General features: G+C 45.0%; 1 protein-coding gene across 1 annotated transcript in view; it reads right to left on the bottom strand.

The window, feature by feature from the left end:
- Window positions 1-19,461, bottom strand: part of smog (G-protein coupled receptor 158 smog) — a 183,561-nt gene that overhangs the window by 84,480 nt on the left and 79,620 nt on the right. The window contains 1 exon segment of the mRNA XM_077628421.1: window positions 8,374-8,482. Within this exon segment, the coding sequence (XP_077484547.1) occupies window positions 8,374-8,482 (109 nt within the window).

Below are 19,461 nucleotides of genomic sequence, written 5' to 3'. Positions count from 1 at the left end.
AAGAAAAAATGAAAGGAAAGAAGACAGCATTGCTGAAACTGGAAGCACCGTGTCGAGACAGGGAACAGATGTGGGCATAAGGACCAAGCATCGTTGCGCACAAGAAATAAAAAAAAAACTTTACAAAGAAAGAGAACCTACAGAGACGCCGGGTGACGGAATGAGAGAAGAAAGCTGAACGAGAAAAAAGAAAGTAAATATGGATTGCGCATTTTAAAGAAAGGAACGACGCAAAAAGAGCAGAGAAAAAGCTGGAAGAAGGTCAATAAAATATGAACGAACGAATGAATTGAACACGTATTCGAGGACAGCGGATAAGGCGGGGCAGCGTGAAAGAACGGAAAGAAAAGTTAAAGAAAGAGAAAATATAATAAAAAATAAGATCTAAAAGGGCTGAGAAAGATATACAAGAAAATAACGCAGAAAAAATATATTCTAGAATGCCTAGCATATATTCTCGACGCGCTTCGTGAAATAGACGAAGTGCGAAAGCGGCTATGAATAGTGCGGAGGTGCGCGAAAAGCTGGAAATGCGCCCGAGAACATGTCCTCCGTGCTGGCGCGCCTCTGTCCATCAGACATTTTATTTCCCCTCTTTCTGCTGTCTATTTCATTCTTTTGTTTTCATTTGCTTTTTTCTCTCCTTCTTATCTGACTGTCGTCGTATAATAAAAGGTGGTGTCCACGGCTGCTCGATCAAAATGCATACGCCCCGAGGAATTTGAATTGAGCGCCGAAGCGACGACTTCATAAGCTGCAAGACTGCGAAGGACGCGCAAGAGGAACAGAGAAGAAAAGCTTAAGTTTGAGAAAAGCAAAAAGGATGAGGTGAGGAATGCGAAACTATAAAAATGCGGGCGTTAAAAGAACAACAAATAAAATTACGTGCTTCAGAGAGAAAGGTCGAAAGAACGAGCCAGAGAGAGAGAGAGGTATTTTCAATAAGAGGTAGTGAGCAAACGAAGGAAAATTTCTTCATTTAATGTGACCACCTTGTATCTCTTCTTTAGTGCTTCCAAACCTAAGGTGTGCACAGGAGACCACGATTTTCTCCTATAACGCCCAAGTTATGCGCGTGGCTTCTTGTCGTTTCACTGAATGGCGCAGTATTTCAAGCAAACTGATTGAAGGAATGACGCGCGGAAACGAGTGGCGAAAACAGGCGCGTAATGCGTACGCTTATGTTTACAAGTCGAACGACGCGTTGGTGAACTGAACAAGAAATGACCCCCCCCCCTTTTTTTTTTATACGGAGATTGTTTGGCAGGCAAACAGCTATACGCTGTGTCGAACGCGTTCGTGTTGTAGTGCCTGTACCCATTGCGGGTCCTCTATGAAAAACAAAACAAAACAATAGAAAATAATCCAAAAGGAATTAGCGATAGTTCCCTGGTTTTGTTTGCGTGTACTACATTTCGAAATAATCGTACATGGGGAAAAAGTTACCACAGAGGACTTCGACGCAGTTGCGCGTACCTTTCATCGTTTTATTTTTCGGAAATCGTCCCCTATGTGGGAGCACTGCGCAGGGTAAAAGCACATTACGAAACATATTCGTTTTGTACTGTGGAAATAAAGTTTTTCTAAGTATGCGAGGTGTAAAAAATTTAGTGATGCATTCATTTATTAAAACCATCAACACTCGTGGCAAAGAACTGTGAAATATAAAGTTCAGGAGAAAGAAGTTGCTAAACAATGAAGGTACGAGTCATAAATGTACGGCATCCACAAAATTCACGTACGAAACACTAGGTTAAAAATAAAAGCGATTCCTCAAAAAAAAAATACAAGAAACGTTGAAAACTGCATTACGTAGATAAAAAAATGCAACGGTGCGTGCAAAAGACACAAGCTTACGTTTGTTTTAAGTGCAATGTTGCGAAAAATTACCTATGATATGGGTAGGTTTTGATTGGCGCATTAAAGCATAGCTGAGAACGCGGGGCTGACCTTCGGCTAAGCCCTCCCTTGTCGTTCGCATGTTTTGCCGTCAGAAGAGTACGCAGCGAATGAGGCAGCAGACAGCTTATATAAAACAGCTTATGCAAGATACAAAAAATCATTGCTTCGTGCCGCCGACTGCACGTGTTGGCATGCTGTCATCACGAGGTCCGTCGACAAAATTAAAAAGCACACTGGTCTTTTTCAGTACCGCCAAAACACACGGAGTTCGTCGTGACGTGAAGTTGATGCATGGGGCGCCCTCTAAGAGCACGACCTGTTGATGACGAGACGATGCCACCGAGTTCGCCTACCGGCCTATCGGTACGCTTTGGTATTTATACGGCAAGGCCTAATGACAGGATGCTTTCGAATTTGGATCAGCGGCCAAAGCTGAGCTGCTTAGCATGAAGCAGGTAGAGCTTTGCTTTTAATCCTTAAGAAGGCAATTTATGAGCGATGATTAGGGACAGCATACTGAATGTTCCTGTAAAAAAAAAATGCGTTAGTGATTACCACTGATGTTGCAGAAGCGCGAAAAAAAAAAGAGAGACGATGTTGGAGGGGGGGGGGGGGAAGGAGACTACTCAGAACAGCTGCTTACCGACAAGCGCAAATTTCGTTCCTGTTCCTGCGAATAATATCCTGGGATTGCCTTACTGGACAGGAACGATGAAATCTCTTGCGAGTGGATTGTCCTTTCAGGGCTCGGAAATGGCACAGCATAGTTTCTTCGGCCGCTCAGAGTCGCCTTCGCAGTCAGTGCTCACTTTCGTGCGAATGTATATGATTTGCCATTATTCCCTCGAGTTTTACTTTGTTCGCGTTTTGCTGTTTAAAAGCTCCCTTAAAGCGGGCATCTAAGCGGGAACAAGCGATAAATCGGCGCGGCATACGGTGTTTTTACGAGAGGCAGCACGTCGAAAAATTACTGCACACAAATTACTAACACTTCAATACGATTTGAAGATTGAAAAATAGTACGCGCATACGAAAATGAGGATTCGATTAGCTTTCAGTTGTGTGCTTCAATTGAGCGAACTCTCTCTCTCTCTCGCTATCATGGGCAACACATTAAACTACACTGCGCCACCGTTTTCTTAAATGATTTCGCAAGCATACGTAAAACATGCACTTCATAAGGCCTGCAAAGGGATTTAACGGCTAAGGTAAGGAAAGATTAGATATTAATTTCTCACTCATGCAATTGCAATTAACCGACTGCTTACGTACGTAGCACAGCCAAAAAAGAAAACGATAATTCTTATCTGAGCGGTGCGCTGAACCGTGCTCCGCAGCCCTTAAGTTTAGCTCGTAGATGAGGAAATCGTTCAGAGCAAAATAATCGTTTGTTTTTACTATTTTGTAGATCTCTTTTCGCGTCAAAATTTTCATGGTGTATCTAAGAGCTGGGAAAAATGCACAAGACTTAGTTAGGTGCTCCTGGCTACACGTGGGAACGCGCGGATACACTGGAAGTGCAGGATAGGTTTCCTGCACGCGACACTTTCCGGTGGCGAGTTGCGAAAACATGCAATAGTAACGCTGCTGAATAAATACTACAGAAGCCGGTGCGAAGCATAAGCGTACGCATGACTAAAGTAGGTCCGGAGGTTTACGAAAGGACTTAGAAGAAAAAAGCTTGTGTTGATTATTGAGGAGCAGCACTATTTGCTTACGTAGAGCAGGGTTGTCGCAGTATTGCTTTCAACCCGCCGCGGTGACTCAATCACTTTGGTGTTCGGTTGCTGATGCCATGGTGCCGGAATCGAAGCCCCGATGCGGCTGCCACGCTTTGTTGCAGGGGGAATGCAAAACACGCCCGTGTGCTGTGAGATTTCAGCACACTTTGAGGAACTCTACGTGGTCCAAATTAATCCGGAGCCCACCACTACGGCGTCCCTCAAAACCTATGTGTCGCTTAGGCACGTTAAACACTACATACCAATACCAGTACCAGTACCAATACGAGTACCAGTACCGGTACCAGTACCAGTACTAATTCAATTACTGATATCATGTAATACCAATGCCAGCCATCTGTTTCAACTTCTAATGTGCAGCTAAACCTGCTTTATACTAAAGACCCTTGAATTATTTAGGCGCGATTCTATTACAGAGTGTCTAATTTGCATACTGTGTGACCTTTGGGACGCTTGTGAGACGCTTAAGACATATCCCTGGCGTCACGTTTGAGACCACGCCGCTGAACCAGAGGCCACGGGGCACGAAAGAATGAAAAAAAAAATGGTCCAAAGATTTTGGTTTTAAAAAGCACAGCGCTAAATAAAGTCGAGGGTATTCACGCACCTTTCAACAAATCACCTCGTATCTTAATGGCGCACGGCCCCGCCGCCGCAGGCACGATGTTGCCAGCAACCTCCATAAACTAAGAGCTTTGAGTACACTTAGGAAGTCGCCACTCTTACTCCCTTTTAGCAGCGGCTGCTGCGTTCGAACATGCATCACATCACTTCCGGTTTAGAAGCTTGACGTGGTAGCGACAGGAGCGTTCCTCCCGAAAAAGCCCACGTCCGCGTGCCGTTCCAAAATCAAGCCCCAAAACGTGTGCCTAGTTTTCGAGAGCTCAGCGCTTTACGGCCTGTACGTTTATTTTTTTTTTATCTTTGGCGCTTCCCGAACTCTGTTTACTCGGTAGCGGGAGAGACCCTCCTTCCGGAAGTTAAACACTTGACCGCGGCCATTCGCTCTTTCAGGAACATCACAACGGAGCACTTGGAGTTGGCTCGGCATGTAAGCTGCTATGCTCGTCTTTTCCTTTGCTCGAACGCCGCAGTGTGTTTCTGAGTTCTTCCCTGGTGTTTCTCATAAAACTTCAAACAATTTATCTGTTTCTTTCAATAAGAGAAAGGAGGCTGCGTGGTTAAGCTACGCAGTAGCAACTGGAGTAAGCTCAGCGCCCTGATTACAGTTCAGCAGCATAAAATGCATGCAGTCGAGTCGACACACCCGTGGACAGAACATCCAAAATATAAGACGTCATATAAACCACAACGCGTGTTAAAGGGTGAAGAATCACTATCGAAAAACATAACAGAACATTTTCTGCTGTCACGACAGATTTTCCTGTAGTATGTTGGAACCAGAAAACAGAAATTTTTGCTTGTAACAACAGATCTCAGTAGTACTGAGCAGCCTGCTGTCATAACGACACACCCAGTTCTGTCGCAACAAGAGACTACATTGTAATACTACAGGTAAAAATCTGTCGTAACAACGGGACGACAAAAATTTTGTTGTATTTGGGACCGGATCTGTCGTATATTTCTAATGGGATGGACAATTATATATGATTGGAGGCATTAAAAGGAACACTGTGCTAGTAGTAAAAATTAATTCGAGATAATAAATGAAAACGGGTTAGTATTCAAGAAAATCCTAGAATAAAGGCAAGTACTGATTGCTTCTGTATTCTCCTTCGTTTAATTCGCAATTATTAGCAAGAATAATTAAAAAAACAAGATCAGAATTCTAAAAAAACACAACTACTAGGCACCAGTAGCTTAATACGTGTAAAAAATTAAACAGAGAGCAAGGTTAAGCGGTAAAAACAGCTTTCTATTCTACGTGGGCGCTCAAATGCGTTGTGCGAGGCAGTTACCAGCACACAGTTACAAATTATTCTTAAACTTGTTGTGGCTATGGGTGCAGCTATTCAGCTTTTTATTGTTTGAAAAGATGTAGAGAATTTTGACAAAAGCAAGTAATCTATTGCACAAAAGGGCCTGACTAGTGCCCGGTCGTGTAGCTTGTCTTCTTACGAGTGCCCGCGCTTCACAGACCTAGGATTAATGACACAAAGCGGTGTCCAACCCGGAAAGCATTGAAAGGCTGGCAGCGTAGCACTATCCCTGAACACATCCTGATGTTATCATTGACCACGCAGAGATGAGCCTCTCTACTTTTTGACAAAGGCTGCACCAAATAACTAGCCCACCAGCGTGCTACGGAAAGCTTAAGCGCGCAAGCGTGTTTGTAGAGTCGCTCCAATGAATCCTCCGAGATTAGCGGCACCAGTCTCCCTCATACGTCTTTCTTCGAGACTTAGAAAACTTGGCGTGTACCAGCTCCCCTACTCCGCACTCTTCATACCTTTCCTTTCCTTTCGTTCCCTATCTCCCTCCCGCCTCCATTCTTCGCGGAGAAATGATGACGTGCGCCCGGCCCAAGAAGAGAGTTGGCATGCAAGCGGTTCGAGATCGGCCCGAGGCACGCCAGCCACTGTATGCGTGTCCCAGGTCCCAGGGTTGCCTGAGGGATTAGCTGCCGCCGGGTACTAGGCAGGTTCCACCGGTCGTGTCTGTCTGAAATATGCGCCCGCGGGAGGGCCGACCGGTGGCTCCGCTCTAACAAACGTTGCTCGGACTCCGAGCCTGGTCCTTTCGCTTTCCCCATCCGTCGTGGCCTCTAATGCGTTCCTGGCACGAACCGGTCGTTGCCTCGCTCCAGCACGTGCCTCCACAGTGGAAGAAGCGGTCGAAAGGAAAGGCGGGGGGACAGGGACGTCGTCGGGTGCCCGCATATTGTCTGTTTGCCGATGCACCCGCGGAACGCAGGCGGTACTCCATGGCTCTTGTTTCCTTGTGTCATTTTCCTACGTCAGCGGTTTTTCAACGAGGTCTATATGTTGTTTCTTTTTTTTTCTTTTTCTTCACGAGAGCGCATGCAGATCAACATAATCAGCGGGAAGCGAAAGACAGAAAATGGGAATAGGGGATATAGGTGCGAGAACTTAATTTTATTCGCCTTCTTGTCAAATAAAAATGAGACGAAAATGGGCGATATAGCAAATGCAGCACTGCTGCATTACAAAAGGAGGTGAAAAGAAAACATGAAAAAAGTGCCTCAAAAACCATTTATAAACAAGGGAAGAGCTCGCACTGGGTCCTTGCTGATGAGGACCCGCAGAAAATACTATTTGAACGCAGGTGCACCGCGCAGTGCGCTAAGGATGTGCGCGCGTTTGAGCAGTGCCTCAGTGATTGCAAGCAAAGGTAGGGCCTCTTTTAATAGCGCTTTTTCTCGTCGTTTTTCATGTGATAGGTCCCGAAGACTTTTGATTCAGACAAGGACACGTAGAATTTTGTTTACGTGCGTTCGACGCACTAACTTTGCACTATCTCCTTTCTTTTGATGCGTTAGCATTAAAGGAATTAGTTTGAAGAACAGAGTCCGTCGGCGGCGGTCTCTGAAGCCTGCACCTGCCATGGTTGGTAGGTGGAAAAGTAGAGAAACAGGGAGAGAGAGAGGAGGAAGTAGAGGGACAGTAGGAAAGGGAAGACGAAAAGGAATGGGAGAACCTTAATAGCTCTCTATCTCTCTCATTTGCCACACAAAGACAATACATCACCACGCATAGAGAACAGAAACATAATACGCCTAATGCTAACGCATTTCTGTCGCATCAATCACATTGATCATCTGTAAATTTTTGTGTAGAAACATCCAGTGCATTCACCGGTTCTGTCACAGCGGGTGTCTATTTCTCCTAAAAGGCAAAATTCCTGGTCTTGTGACGAAACGACGCAGTCGCTTATAGACCAGTAATCAGGGTTACCCCATTGTTGTGAGGTGCACTGAAACAGTAGCGTCCAACTGCTTGAAATTATGGAGATGAGACGTTAATTTTTTTCTTTTCCATACATAAAGCCAATCTTTTCTTCAGTGTTCATGTGATTATGCTGTATAGGTCGCTTCATGATTTCCTGGGACATGCATACAGCTTGGTTCTCAAAGCGATAGCCGCACCTTTCTGACAACTTTGTTTTTCCGCGCAAAACTGAGCATTACACTACGCGCAAGCATGTTTTCAGTAGCTCCAAAATTACTTATTTGTGGCGTCGTAAGGCTCCGTCACTCTTGCGTACATGTTTTTTTGTGGCGTACTCACGAAAAATAGGCCGCATTAACAACAGCGCACGCCGTATGTCTGGAACTTTGATACATTATATTACTGTAAATATTGGTTCTCGAAGAGAGAAGAAGTGATATCGTCGAGAATTAGGCATAATTAGAAAAATGATATGTGAGGATGAGTGTGCCAAAATGACAGCGGAATTAGAGTGCAGCTTGAAATATTGCCTTTGCGAAAACAAGGCGGTAATGTAGAAGGAATAAAGCGCTGTCCGAAATTTATGTTTCGCACACGTTCACAATCGACCTGTTGTTTTGCTGCAACCTTTCCGTGATAACGAAGTCGTGCAAGCTTGTACCGAACACTCGTATTTGGGGCATAAACAACGTTCGTGTGCGCATCACAGGGCTCCTCCGCTGCAAACAACCTAAATTTAGTCGAGAGAAACAACTGTCGGCACTTAAAAAGGCACTTCCGTAATTGATTTTGTGGGTTTGCATTTTTATTGTTCAGGAATAAGGTGCAGATATTACGTAGTAAACTAAGTACGGGCTTACCTCGGCACTTTGTGGATCACACCGATGACTTTTGGCGAAGAAAAGGTCGTCCTCGGAGCACTGATTGATATCCATCGTGTTCAACGCAATATTTACAGTCGCCACACCCCTGCAAACAGAAGAAAACAAAAAACAATGAAACATTGTTAGAGCAGCATTTCGCAGCCATTAACTGCGTTCATAATTAGCTTACCTAAGTCGCACGGGTGTTTCACGACAAAAAGAAAAAGGTTAATCTCTGAAAACAGTAGCCGATTAATTTGCATTATAATGGGTATTACTGGCCTCCCGACAAATTAATATGTCGCGCGGTTGGATTTTTCAAGCCCTGAATCATTGCGCATTACGGCCTTAGATAAGTTTTTCATCCCTGAGTAATCGTCGCGGACACGCGCAGATTTTTAACCTTTAGCTAACCTGCGTTTGAAGCTTTTGACGTCTGAGAGCTTTTGAGCGTATTTTTTAATCTGTGGCTCTTAGGTGAAGTGAGGAATGAGCTTTTTTTCACGAATAGGAAATGGTGTCGCGATGGGGTGAGGAGTGAGTCAGCGATTGAGTGAGTGAGTGAGTGAGTGAGTGAGTGAGTGAGTGAGTGAGTGAGTGAGTGAGTGAGTGAGTGAGTGAGTGAGTGAGTGAGTGAGTGAGTGAGTGAGTGAGTGAGTGAGTGAGTGAGTGAGTGAGTGAGTGAGTGAGTGAGTGAGTGAGTATGTGAGTGAGTGAGACAACCGTCACACTTTATTCCTCTGCTCGTCCGCGTGCTTGTAACTGTAAAACCTCAGGCGCAAAAAGATAATGACAGCATGGTTTACCGAAAGCATGTCTGTTTACAGGGAAAAATGTAACAAAATTTTATGGGCGTTAGAAGCAACACAAAAATGAAGTAGAGGCCATATCGTGCGGCAATCCCAGCACCGTGCAGGAAGTGGAGGTGCTAGACGGGATGAGATGTAGTAACCATAAGATGTTTAAGTCTATAATCAGCCGGGATCTGAATAGAGAGCGGATGAAAATGGTAAATAAGAGGCACATAACCCAGTTAACGGTAACAGAGAAAGTATAAAAATTCAGGGTCTCGCTCGATAGCAGGTATTCCGCTTTAGCCAAGGGCGATTACCTTAGAGTTGAATCTAGGAATTACAATCTTACAAATATTTTACGCAGTGCGCAATAGCATCAGGTGGTAGAGTAGCTTGACCGGACACTGCAAGCTCTCTGAAGAGACGAAACATCTAGTTAAAAAACGCTAAAGCATCAAAGCCTCTAACTCCATAGACAGAATAGAACTGGTAAGACTGTGGCAGCGGATTAATGAGTGTAAGGCGTAAATGAACCTAAAAAGCGCGAATTTGTGAGCATCAAAGTTATCAGCCTGACTACGCCCACTGTAGGGCAAAGACATCTCCCATGCCTCTTCAATTAACCCTGCCCTTTGCCAGCTGCGGCCACCGTATACTCGGAAACTTCTTAATCTCATCCGCACACCTAACTTGTGATACCCTGTGAATTTGTGATATCTTTGTTAAAATGAAAAGAAAAAAATGGGAGTGGACAGGCATGTAACGCAAAGGGAGAATAACCACTGGCCCCTTAGGGTGAAGAAGTGGATTTAGAGCGAATTCAAGCGTATCAGGGTCTGGCAGAAAGTCAGGTGGGCGTATGTGACTAGAAAGTTTTCGAGGATGGGGTGGCCGCGGATGGTGCAAGACACGAATAATAGGAGAAATATGGGAAAGACCTTTGTCCTGCAGTGGACGTAGTTAGGGAGACGATGATGAATAGTACATTTCGTAGCATCGGTCAGGGCTTACAAGACCTCTATGTGTGAGTCTGGCATATGTGCGAGTTCACACACAAACCATATACATGTGTGTGTAAATATACATATATGTGAGTGGCACTCGTGTAAAACAATTAATAAAGGCCAAATAATGCGCAATATTTCCCAGCAGAATCAGTAAAAACAGCGTCACCATATTCTAGCATAAAATGTGTTTCAAATATTTCTGCGATCGAAAAGAAGAAACTGAAGTACGGGCATCTGGAGTCACTTTAAAAGCAACAAGCCTTAAGTTGTCCTATACTGTCGCATTTGCAATGTAAGTTTTTCTCGCGTTTTTTTTAATTTTTGCTACTCTTGATTAGATGCCCTGCTTTTTGGTACTTTGGCCCAGATTACCTCCACGTAATTAATCCGCTGCTCTTACTTGATTATAAGTGCAATTAATTGAAATAAGTGTCTTCTCCTTATAGCATCAATGTCTAACAGACGAAGTACTCTTTACAGGGACAGACATCAGCTTGTTTCAACTTTTCAACCGTCAAAACGAAGCTCTCTGTCAGGATGTTTTCATTTCAGCGTGCATCGTGGTTTTCGAAATGGGTTAGCCTTGGCTTCCTATACGTTTAGTGTGCATCGGTCGTGACTATGCAGGGCTGTGGTGTCGGCGAGTTAAGCGCACGTCCTGTTTTATTTTTCGTGTAATTTCTTTGATTTCACTGCAAATTATTATTCTCGTTGTAAAGTCGACTCTCATTGTAAATGCGACCCAGAAGAGTTTGCGAAACATCTCTGCAGCCGTTTTCGTTGGTTACAACCGGAAAGGTGCCATGGGTTATCAGTCTAGTGCTCAAGCTGTCTGTTTTTTTTTGTACGTCTGATTGTTGGTTCTAAACTGTTGGTTCGTTTAGAAGCGAGAGAAGTAGGATACGACGCTAAAGTCATATGCACCATGAGCTCTTTAGCCGTTATGCACCATCGATGGCGAATACGTCTACTTAGGGCAAGTAGAGACCACAGATCCGGATCACGAGAATGAAATAACTAGAAGAATAAAAAAAAAATATTGGGTGGATAGAATTTGGCAGGTTTTCTCAGACCGAGAATGGCAGTTTACCAATATTTCTCTAGAGAAAAACATATACTAGCTGCATCTTACCGGTACTCAATGATGGGGCAGATACGTGGAGGCTATCGAAAAGGGTGCAACATGAGAACAGCGCAGCGAGCTATGGAAATGAAAGTGACCGGTGGAACACCAACAGACAGGGAGAATGGCCTAGAAGGCAGAATGGGTTAGGAAACAAACGCCGGTTAATGACATCCTTGTCGAAATAACGAAGACGAAATTGGTTTGGGCAGGGCATGTAATGCGAAGGCAATATAACCGATGGTCGTTAAAGGTAACGGACTGTATTCCACTAGAAGGCAAGTGTAGCAGGGGGCGGGAGAAAGTTAGGTAGGTGGATGAGATTAAGAAGTTTGCTGGGATACGGTGGCGGCAGCTGGTACAGGAGAGGGTTAATTGGAGAGACATGGGCGGGGCCTTTGTCCTGCTGTAGGCCTACTCAGGCTTCTGCTGCTGCTGTTGATAGACTATCGTGTGTTGCTGCGCGATGTAATGCTGCTTTCGCAAGACACCTGACATTCCTATCCTTTGTTAAAGTGAGGATAAGAGTCCCCATTTTCCTCGTGAGATTAGGAACGCTGGCGAAGGTAAACAACCCACGAAACTCGACCCGGAAGCAAGGTTTGTGGCCTGGAAGGTTTTCAAGAACACGGAACATGTTCCGGAGTACGCATACTATCGGGAACCTGCCTACAAACAACGTAGATGCGACGTTTACAATTTTTTCTTTAGTTATCCGTCGTGAGGTAGCAAGTAAATTATCACACGCACAAGAGACGCACAAGACAGGATACGTATCCCGTATCCGGTCTTCTGCGTGTTCTTTTCGCGCAAATTTACCATGTCTGATGAATTACACCAACTAGGCCGACAACGCATTTTACGCTACAAATAAAGCGGTTGAAAAGGTACTGATCGCTTCGTGTATAATCTTTTCTTTTGTGTTTATTTATATTTTATTAATTGGAGAAATTTGGTAAACTCGGTAATCAGGCGTCTAATCTGCCCCTACAAAAATCATTTCACATTGGCCGCTGTTCAGGCTGAAAAGAAGGCATGTATAGACAAGCGCGCAGTCTTGTATGAAAGGCTCCGCTCAACACAAATGGCTGGAGAAAAGTGGTCGTGCTATCGCCTTCATCTTTCCTTACTTTGTGTGCGAATGTGAGGAATTTAGCGGTGCTGGAATCTGTGGGAACAATTACACTGCGTCAGCTCTCTGGTTATTACCACTTTGGTTCTTGTGAAAGCATGTTTCATTCACAGGAGAGAGTTGGACCTTTTCAGAACGAGCGGTTGCCTCGTGAATAGCGGGAGGCTGATGCTTAGCATTGAATCAATAACACTGCACAATCGATGGCTTTCACTATGTTCATACCAGTGGTAGCCTTTTGACCTCATGAGAAGCACCGCGTATTCTCAGCACAGTCTACTGTCTTAACCAGCTCGTTTCGATCTGAACGGTGTTACTAGTGTTGCTAGAGAGTTAAATAAATGCTAGGGACAAACTCAAAATGAGTCAAAACTCAGAAGTTTAGTAGGAATAGACCGATTAGGTTCCCGAGGCTGTCTAATGTTTCGCATCGTTACTGTAAGCAAAAGTAATTGCAACTGCAAAATAAATGACCTGCACGAAAGGCGGTAGTGTGAAAGAACAAGTCTCTACTATTATGTCAAGACAAATTACAAAAGAAAAAATCCGCCTTAATTTTTGGTGGGTTGATCGGCTGCAAAACTGCGCAGTATTGATGCCGCCACCAGAAGCTTGTGCCTTTTGTCACAGAAGATTATGGAGGGTGGCAAAATGCTTATTTATCTCCTACATTATCTTTGGAATCTACCGTCGGCACAGTTGTGGGACAGAACTTGTTTGTACCACAGAATATATCAATGGGCATTTGCAAAAACATCTCAAGCCTGCGAGCCATCGCAGAAAGCACCTAGGGAAAACGACGGCATTAAACGTTACAGCTGCAACATGAGAAGGCTTTCAGCGATGAGCCCCGAAGCAACTACACAAGACAACAATTAGAATCTTACCCGTTAAATCACAGTTAGCGTTCTTTCGTGAACCATACTGCAGGGAATGATACTTTGATTATTAAGCAGTCTCATTTGGATGGACTGCTGAATTTATACGCATTGATATAACTAAGGGCCCCCAACTGGCGTTTTGTTCATGTACTGATGACCTGGAATGACTGCTCTAAAGATAGGCCCGCTTCTTCGATGAATAACATTCAGAAGAAGTGCGCTGGGCGGTTATCAGGCTGTTTCGTGGGAAGCAAACTGTGCGTTCGTGCTCGACTATCAGCAGCAAGCGTAGCGTGATGAATGAATATGTGATGAATGAGCCCAGCTGAAGAGAGACTGAACCTAATTGCTTCGTCGATGTGAGCTCTTCTGGAACTACGCTCCCAACCTGTACAGTATATTGACAGTCGAAAGATGCTTGTTTCGTTTTCGTGGTGTAGAATGGACTGTTAATCCCAGTATACCGTATTTACTCGCATACTGCTCGATACATTGTACAGGTCGCCACCCATCCCCCTCCCACTCTTCCAACTTTTGGAAACGAAAAAGAAAGTTGGCATGGCATCCAGTTCGACCGAACAGAAGATCTGAGCCGTCAAGTAAAAAATAATAAGGAACCCCTTTTTGCGCCCGATGACGTTTTTTCTTCGTCCCAGGATTGAAAAGACCTTTAGAGTATAAGTTTCTAAGAGGAATCCTGCGCTGCTGAGAGGTCTCTTAGAGAGATAATGATTGAATTTACTATCGAGCTTACCAGAGTCATACTGGCAAAAAATAAATGCCTTGCAGAGCTTTTTTGTTTTTGCAGCTGTATGGCTGCAGTCAACTATAATCTGCATCGACATAAACATTTGGCCGGAGTCCAGTTTAGTTTTAGTCAAACCTTCGGCTGCCCACTTACTTGCTGTCAGCATTCGGACAAGGAGCGAGCTACAGGAACCCCAAAAAGACTATAGTCGAACCTCGTTATAACGAAACGGTTTATAAAGAAATATTGGATGTAACGAAGGGGTGATAATTACTCTTGGAAGCTCGGTCAGCATAGACTGTAACGAAGCCACGGCTATAAAGAAGGAATCGCCGGGCCCCTTCAACTTCGCTATAGCGAGGTTCAACTGTATGGAAATATCAAAATTGCCTAAATCTTAAACACCGCCATATCACGGGACCACCCAGTTTTCACAAGTGAGTGCCTGCCAGAACAAAAAAATCGCTTTGACCGCACCGCGGTAATCACAGCGCCGGGCCTAACCGCTCCTCGACCTTGCTCTTCGTGGAGATCTTCGTGGAGCTTTTCGTGGAGCCGAAGCACTAAAGCTTTCCGCAACCGGTGAACGTGACCGGCCGAGGACCTCCTCAGACGACTTTCGTTTACTGGAAAAGGCTCTCAGTTTCATTCGCAAGCGGCAGCGAGCGGACCCTTTTATAAATGAGCTCGCATGCGGTTTTGCCCAAACCTATATACCCGCCCTCTCCACCCTTTCTCTACCCGAGGCTATTTTTCCGTCGACTGTACAGAAAGGACTGAGGAGTCCGTATTGGTTTTCCTTCCACTCTCGCAGTTATAAAGTTTTCTCGTTTGACGAAAGACTAAAAACGAAGAAGGAGAGGAGAAAAGAAAAGGGTGAGAGCAGAGGAGGATATTGTGAGCCCTGGGCCGCATTTAGTGATTGCTTTCCTAAAGGTAGAAAGTAAAAAGTCGCTCGGTTACAGCGCGCAATGTGAAACGTTGATCACTGCAGCGAAGCACGTGCAGGCAGTGCTTTTCAAACCATCTACTTAGTGGGCTAGCCGTTCAGCACTTTCCTTTAGATTTCGCTTAAACCCCGAGTCAGCAAGTGCCCGAGACTACGTACACGCGGCTCTGCGGAATATTCCGTCCGCGTGTTCCTTTATTTCAAAGAGTACGAAATGCAGAGGAAAGACTCCCAGCTTATTCCGCCCACTAGTTTGCGGCCCACTGCCTCTATAGATGCACGGAATACTTTTGCTGACTCAAGGAATTTCGAAATATCGAGGTGTTAATGCGAACGACTATTGCTGCAAGACGGGTCGTGAGAACTATTTAGCTGTTTTCTTGGAAAGGTTGCACCTTCCTGAACTTTAGGTCTCCTATTGAAGTGTGAAATACGAAAAATTAGAGAGGAGCAGCGATCGGACGGCTGTCGGCTCAGTGTGGCCTAGTGCGTTATCATTAGCTACGATTGCAAGTACTCTGAGACTGTCGTGTCCACGGGGGATGACGATAGCGTGGAAAACACACGGCCACGCACAGGGAGACAAAAGCACAGCATGAGCGCTTTTACAGCGAAAGCTATTATAAACGCAGCCTTTCTCGGTGGACGTTCACGGTGTATGACTCTATGCCATCACGTGACCAGCGCCGGCTACGTGAGTGTGTGCCCATATTGATAGTTGTAGCTTAGGCTGCTACAAATCTCGTGTGTAAAGATTTTTTTGGAAAGCCGACCAAATCGGCGCGTTCCAGCTGCACCTTCTTAATCCTGCCCTTGTGTTCAGCAGTTTTTGATGCGGCCGCGAACTGAACTCATGGGGATGAGGTCGACTGAGACGTTTCGGCTCTTCGGTGTGCTGATAAGAATGATAAGGCACGAGAACAGCGACGGCAAATCGTGGTTTCTGTACGTTTGTTCAAGAACAATGGGACAATTAGCGCTTTATATCGCGTACTTGAAGAACAGCGTCAGATGGAATGAATCTCTAGTGAAGACGACGTCACATAAAATACAAACTTTACAGGAACCCGGATAAAAATTCGTTAATAACAGTGCTTAATATCTACGATTCTAATTACTGATTTTAAATGACGATTTACTACCGATGACGCACTATGTAGCAGCGGTTATACCACCACCGCGCCCGCGGTGGTCTTAAGCTGCTGTGTGATGGAGCCCTCCTCACATCATTTGGCGTCATTTTTCGGCTAGATCTTTCTCACAAGCTATATCGTGAGAGCTCTAACATGTTGAAGCTCTCAATGTCGTCCAGCACCTAAGAGCCGGAAACTAAACTCTGCAGTGGGGAAAGAAACTCCCTGAGATAAATACCTGCCACCTTGGGGAATTTCCCTAAATACATTCAGTCCCTCAGGTGTACTCGGGCCACCTTTCGTCCCTGGAGGCTAGGCGGCAAGCGGTCATGGCGCGGGCCAGCTATGCCGCTAGTGGTGTGGGGAGGACACGAGAGTACCAGGGAAGTTGAGGAAGTGGGGAGGTTAAGGCACGATGGGAAGGGGGAAGGACTTGGCTGCATAATCTTGGAACCCTCCGCGAGCAAGGCTGCTGCGGCGCACCCACCGCTGAAGCACACGGCGGGGGAAGGGGGGGGGGGGAGGTGCGGGCAGCGCCGGCCGCTCGGCTTCATCGGGGGGTGGTCGAGCGCGGAAGCGATCGTTAGGCCATTTCATTATGCGCAGCCGGACCCGAGCAGCACGCGCCCGCCAGTGCGGGTCGGCCCATTTCTTTGGCCATTTTTTCTCCTTATCGCCCTTCCCACTCTGCTGCTTCTCTCCTCAATTCCCCCCCTCCCCCGACCTTCCTTCGTACTGTGCTCCCCAACTCCCCAACTCCCTACTAGCCCCAACGCCTCTCCTTCCTACGTACACGTTGCTTCTCGGAAGTGCCTTCGTTCAATTCCTGGGGCGAGAGATGTAACCGCTTTCACGCGGAAACAATTGCCCATAATTCAGAAGCAACTGTATCTCACGTGTTCTCGTGCGTCCGCGTTCTCGTGCGTCGGTATTGTGCGAGCGAGCGTTTCCAAGCACCTAAATCGATACCATATGATCCGATAATACTTGGCACAGCGCCTTACAACTGCACGATGAGGGATCACAAAGTGCTTGGGCGATGGCTAAAGAAGTCGTCGACATCTTTCTTCTTCGCCTTTGGTCACTTTTTCCCATCGTGTGATGCACGGTTTCAAGCCCGAACACCGCTAGGTAAACAGCTGTGCCTTTATTCGTCTTCTTTTTCTCAGCGATAATGTAAAGGCCTAGCTGCGTCATTTGTGAGATACACAATGCATCAACTGCCGACATTCAAGAAGGAAGGCATTTCTCAGAGAGACATCTGTTCTGGACATTTTGGCCTTTCTAAACAGTCAACAGCCAAGAAGTGCCTGCCTCCTTGAACGGTTTTATTTAAGTATTTCAGATTTGCGGCACAGTACATGGTTATAGGGTTTATATACAACAGGGGGCCCAAGAATCGGAACTGCAAATAGGCGGTCCACCGAGATATGCGAGACAATTACTGAGCCATTTCCTTGCGTCAAAAAAAAAAACAATTTTCAATTTTTTTTCAATTTGGCCCACTAAAACCACATGATTTTATTTCAGAATAAAATGATCAGAGTATATATAATATACCAGCCCATGCAGAGCAATTTGAGGTGAAAAAAAGAAAGGAAAGAAACAAACAACAAAAGACAAACAAATACACAGCAGATGAATGTGATACAGAATTTCTAAAGAGAAAAACGTATTAAATATTTAAGGAATCAAACATGTGGTTTTTTAACATTTTTTTTTAATTTGTGCAAAAATATTGGTGATTTCAGTGAAGGGTGCAAGTTGTCCCATGTGGAGATGGAAAAGAAAGATGTCGTTTGCTTGCCATAATTAGTTCGTGTTTTTGGTAATAAGAAATTGTTGGACAAAGTAAAACGTGTCATCAGTAAATATATTTTGAGGGAAGAAATTAAGCCAAATACATTTATTGCAGACTTCAAAAATGAAAACCAGGACCTGAAATTTGTGCAGTTGCCCAAGGTGCAGGGTATGCAGTGACTGGAACAAATGGGCCGACGGTTGAGTAAAAGAAGAGAAAGTGATATTCTACGCGCTCGTTTTTGCATAGAAATAAGTCTAGATCTGTATGTCTTACCCCATGAAGTGATACAGTAATCAATATGGAAGTGCATAAATGCATAATAAATGGAGAGCAATGAATCTAAACTGAGAAATGGTCATGTTCTGATAAGTGCCCTCATTCGAAAACCAATTTTATTAACAACACCAGGCAACACGCGGAAGCTAACAGAAACTACTTTCCTCAATATACACTGTATATATATTCTTTTTTCTCACGGAAAACACAAAGCGCCTACACGGCATTATTGCTGGGGACAGAAAGTTTTATGCAATAAATCCCCAGCATGCAAGCTCATCGCATTGTGTAGCAATGATTTCCATTCACTAATGCTCCGCACAAAGAAAGAATGCAGAAAAAATTTTGTCGTAGCGCTGTATGGTTGCACACAGCAGGAATGATCAAGTCGGGAAGATACATAGTGCGACGGGTGCAAATAGGTTGATAATAAAACTCTTTCCTGGTTTAGATAAACTGAGTAAAAGAGTTTTGAATGGACAGCCCTGCGGCGTTCACTCAACGGAAACCCGCCCAGTTCATTCTTCACGTTTCGTGTACTAAGGAAGCGATCGTTCAGGTCAAGGGAAAATCGGGCAGCAGTAGATTTGGTACTTTCAAGCATATGCACATAAACGCTGAAAGCTGGATCCCACACAGAACAAGTAAAATCCAAAATGGGCCTGGCGTACACTTTATACGCCACATCTCTAACTTCTTTGCTAACATCACTTAAATGACGTTAAAGAAAGCTAAAGGCTTTAGCTGCTTTACCAGCTACTCAATTAACATACGCCGATCATGTGCCGTCGTCATAAAAAATAACACTAAGATATTTGTGCGTAGCTTCTGAATTAATTATACTTAATTATTTCAACGAGGACTGAAGCGCGAGCTTGTTGGTAACACATGTTTACAGAACAGCGCTGCAAAAACACGGACAAAGAAGGAGTACGACGACGCAGGCGCTGTGTCGTCGAGACAAGACACAGGACACAAGCGCAGTGCTCGAGTCGTCGAACTCCTTCCTTGTCCGTGTTTTTGCAGCGCTGTTCTGTAAAGATGTATTTCAGCGCTCAGGGAATACTGATGTGTGTGTGTGTGTGTGTGTGTGTGTGTGTGTGTGTGTGTGTGTGTGTGTGTGTGTGTGTGTGTGTGTGTGTGTGTGTGTGTGTGTGTGTGTGTGTGTGTGTGGGTGTGTGCGTGTGTGCGTGTGTGTGTGTGTGTGTGTGTGTGTGCGTGTGCGTGCGTGCGTGCGT

Source organism: Amblyomma americanum, chromosome 6 (assembly GCF_052857255.1).
Source record: "Amblyomma americanum isolate KBUSLIRL-KWMA chromosome 6, ASM5285725v1, whole genome shotgun sequence".
Lineage (NCBI taxonomy): Eukaryota > Metazoa > Arthropoda > Arachnida > Ixodida > Ixodidae > Amblyomma > Amblyomma americanum.
Note: the sequence above shows the minus strand (reverse complement) of the source record. Positions and strands in the feature narration are given on the sequence as shown.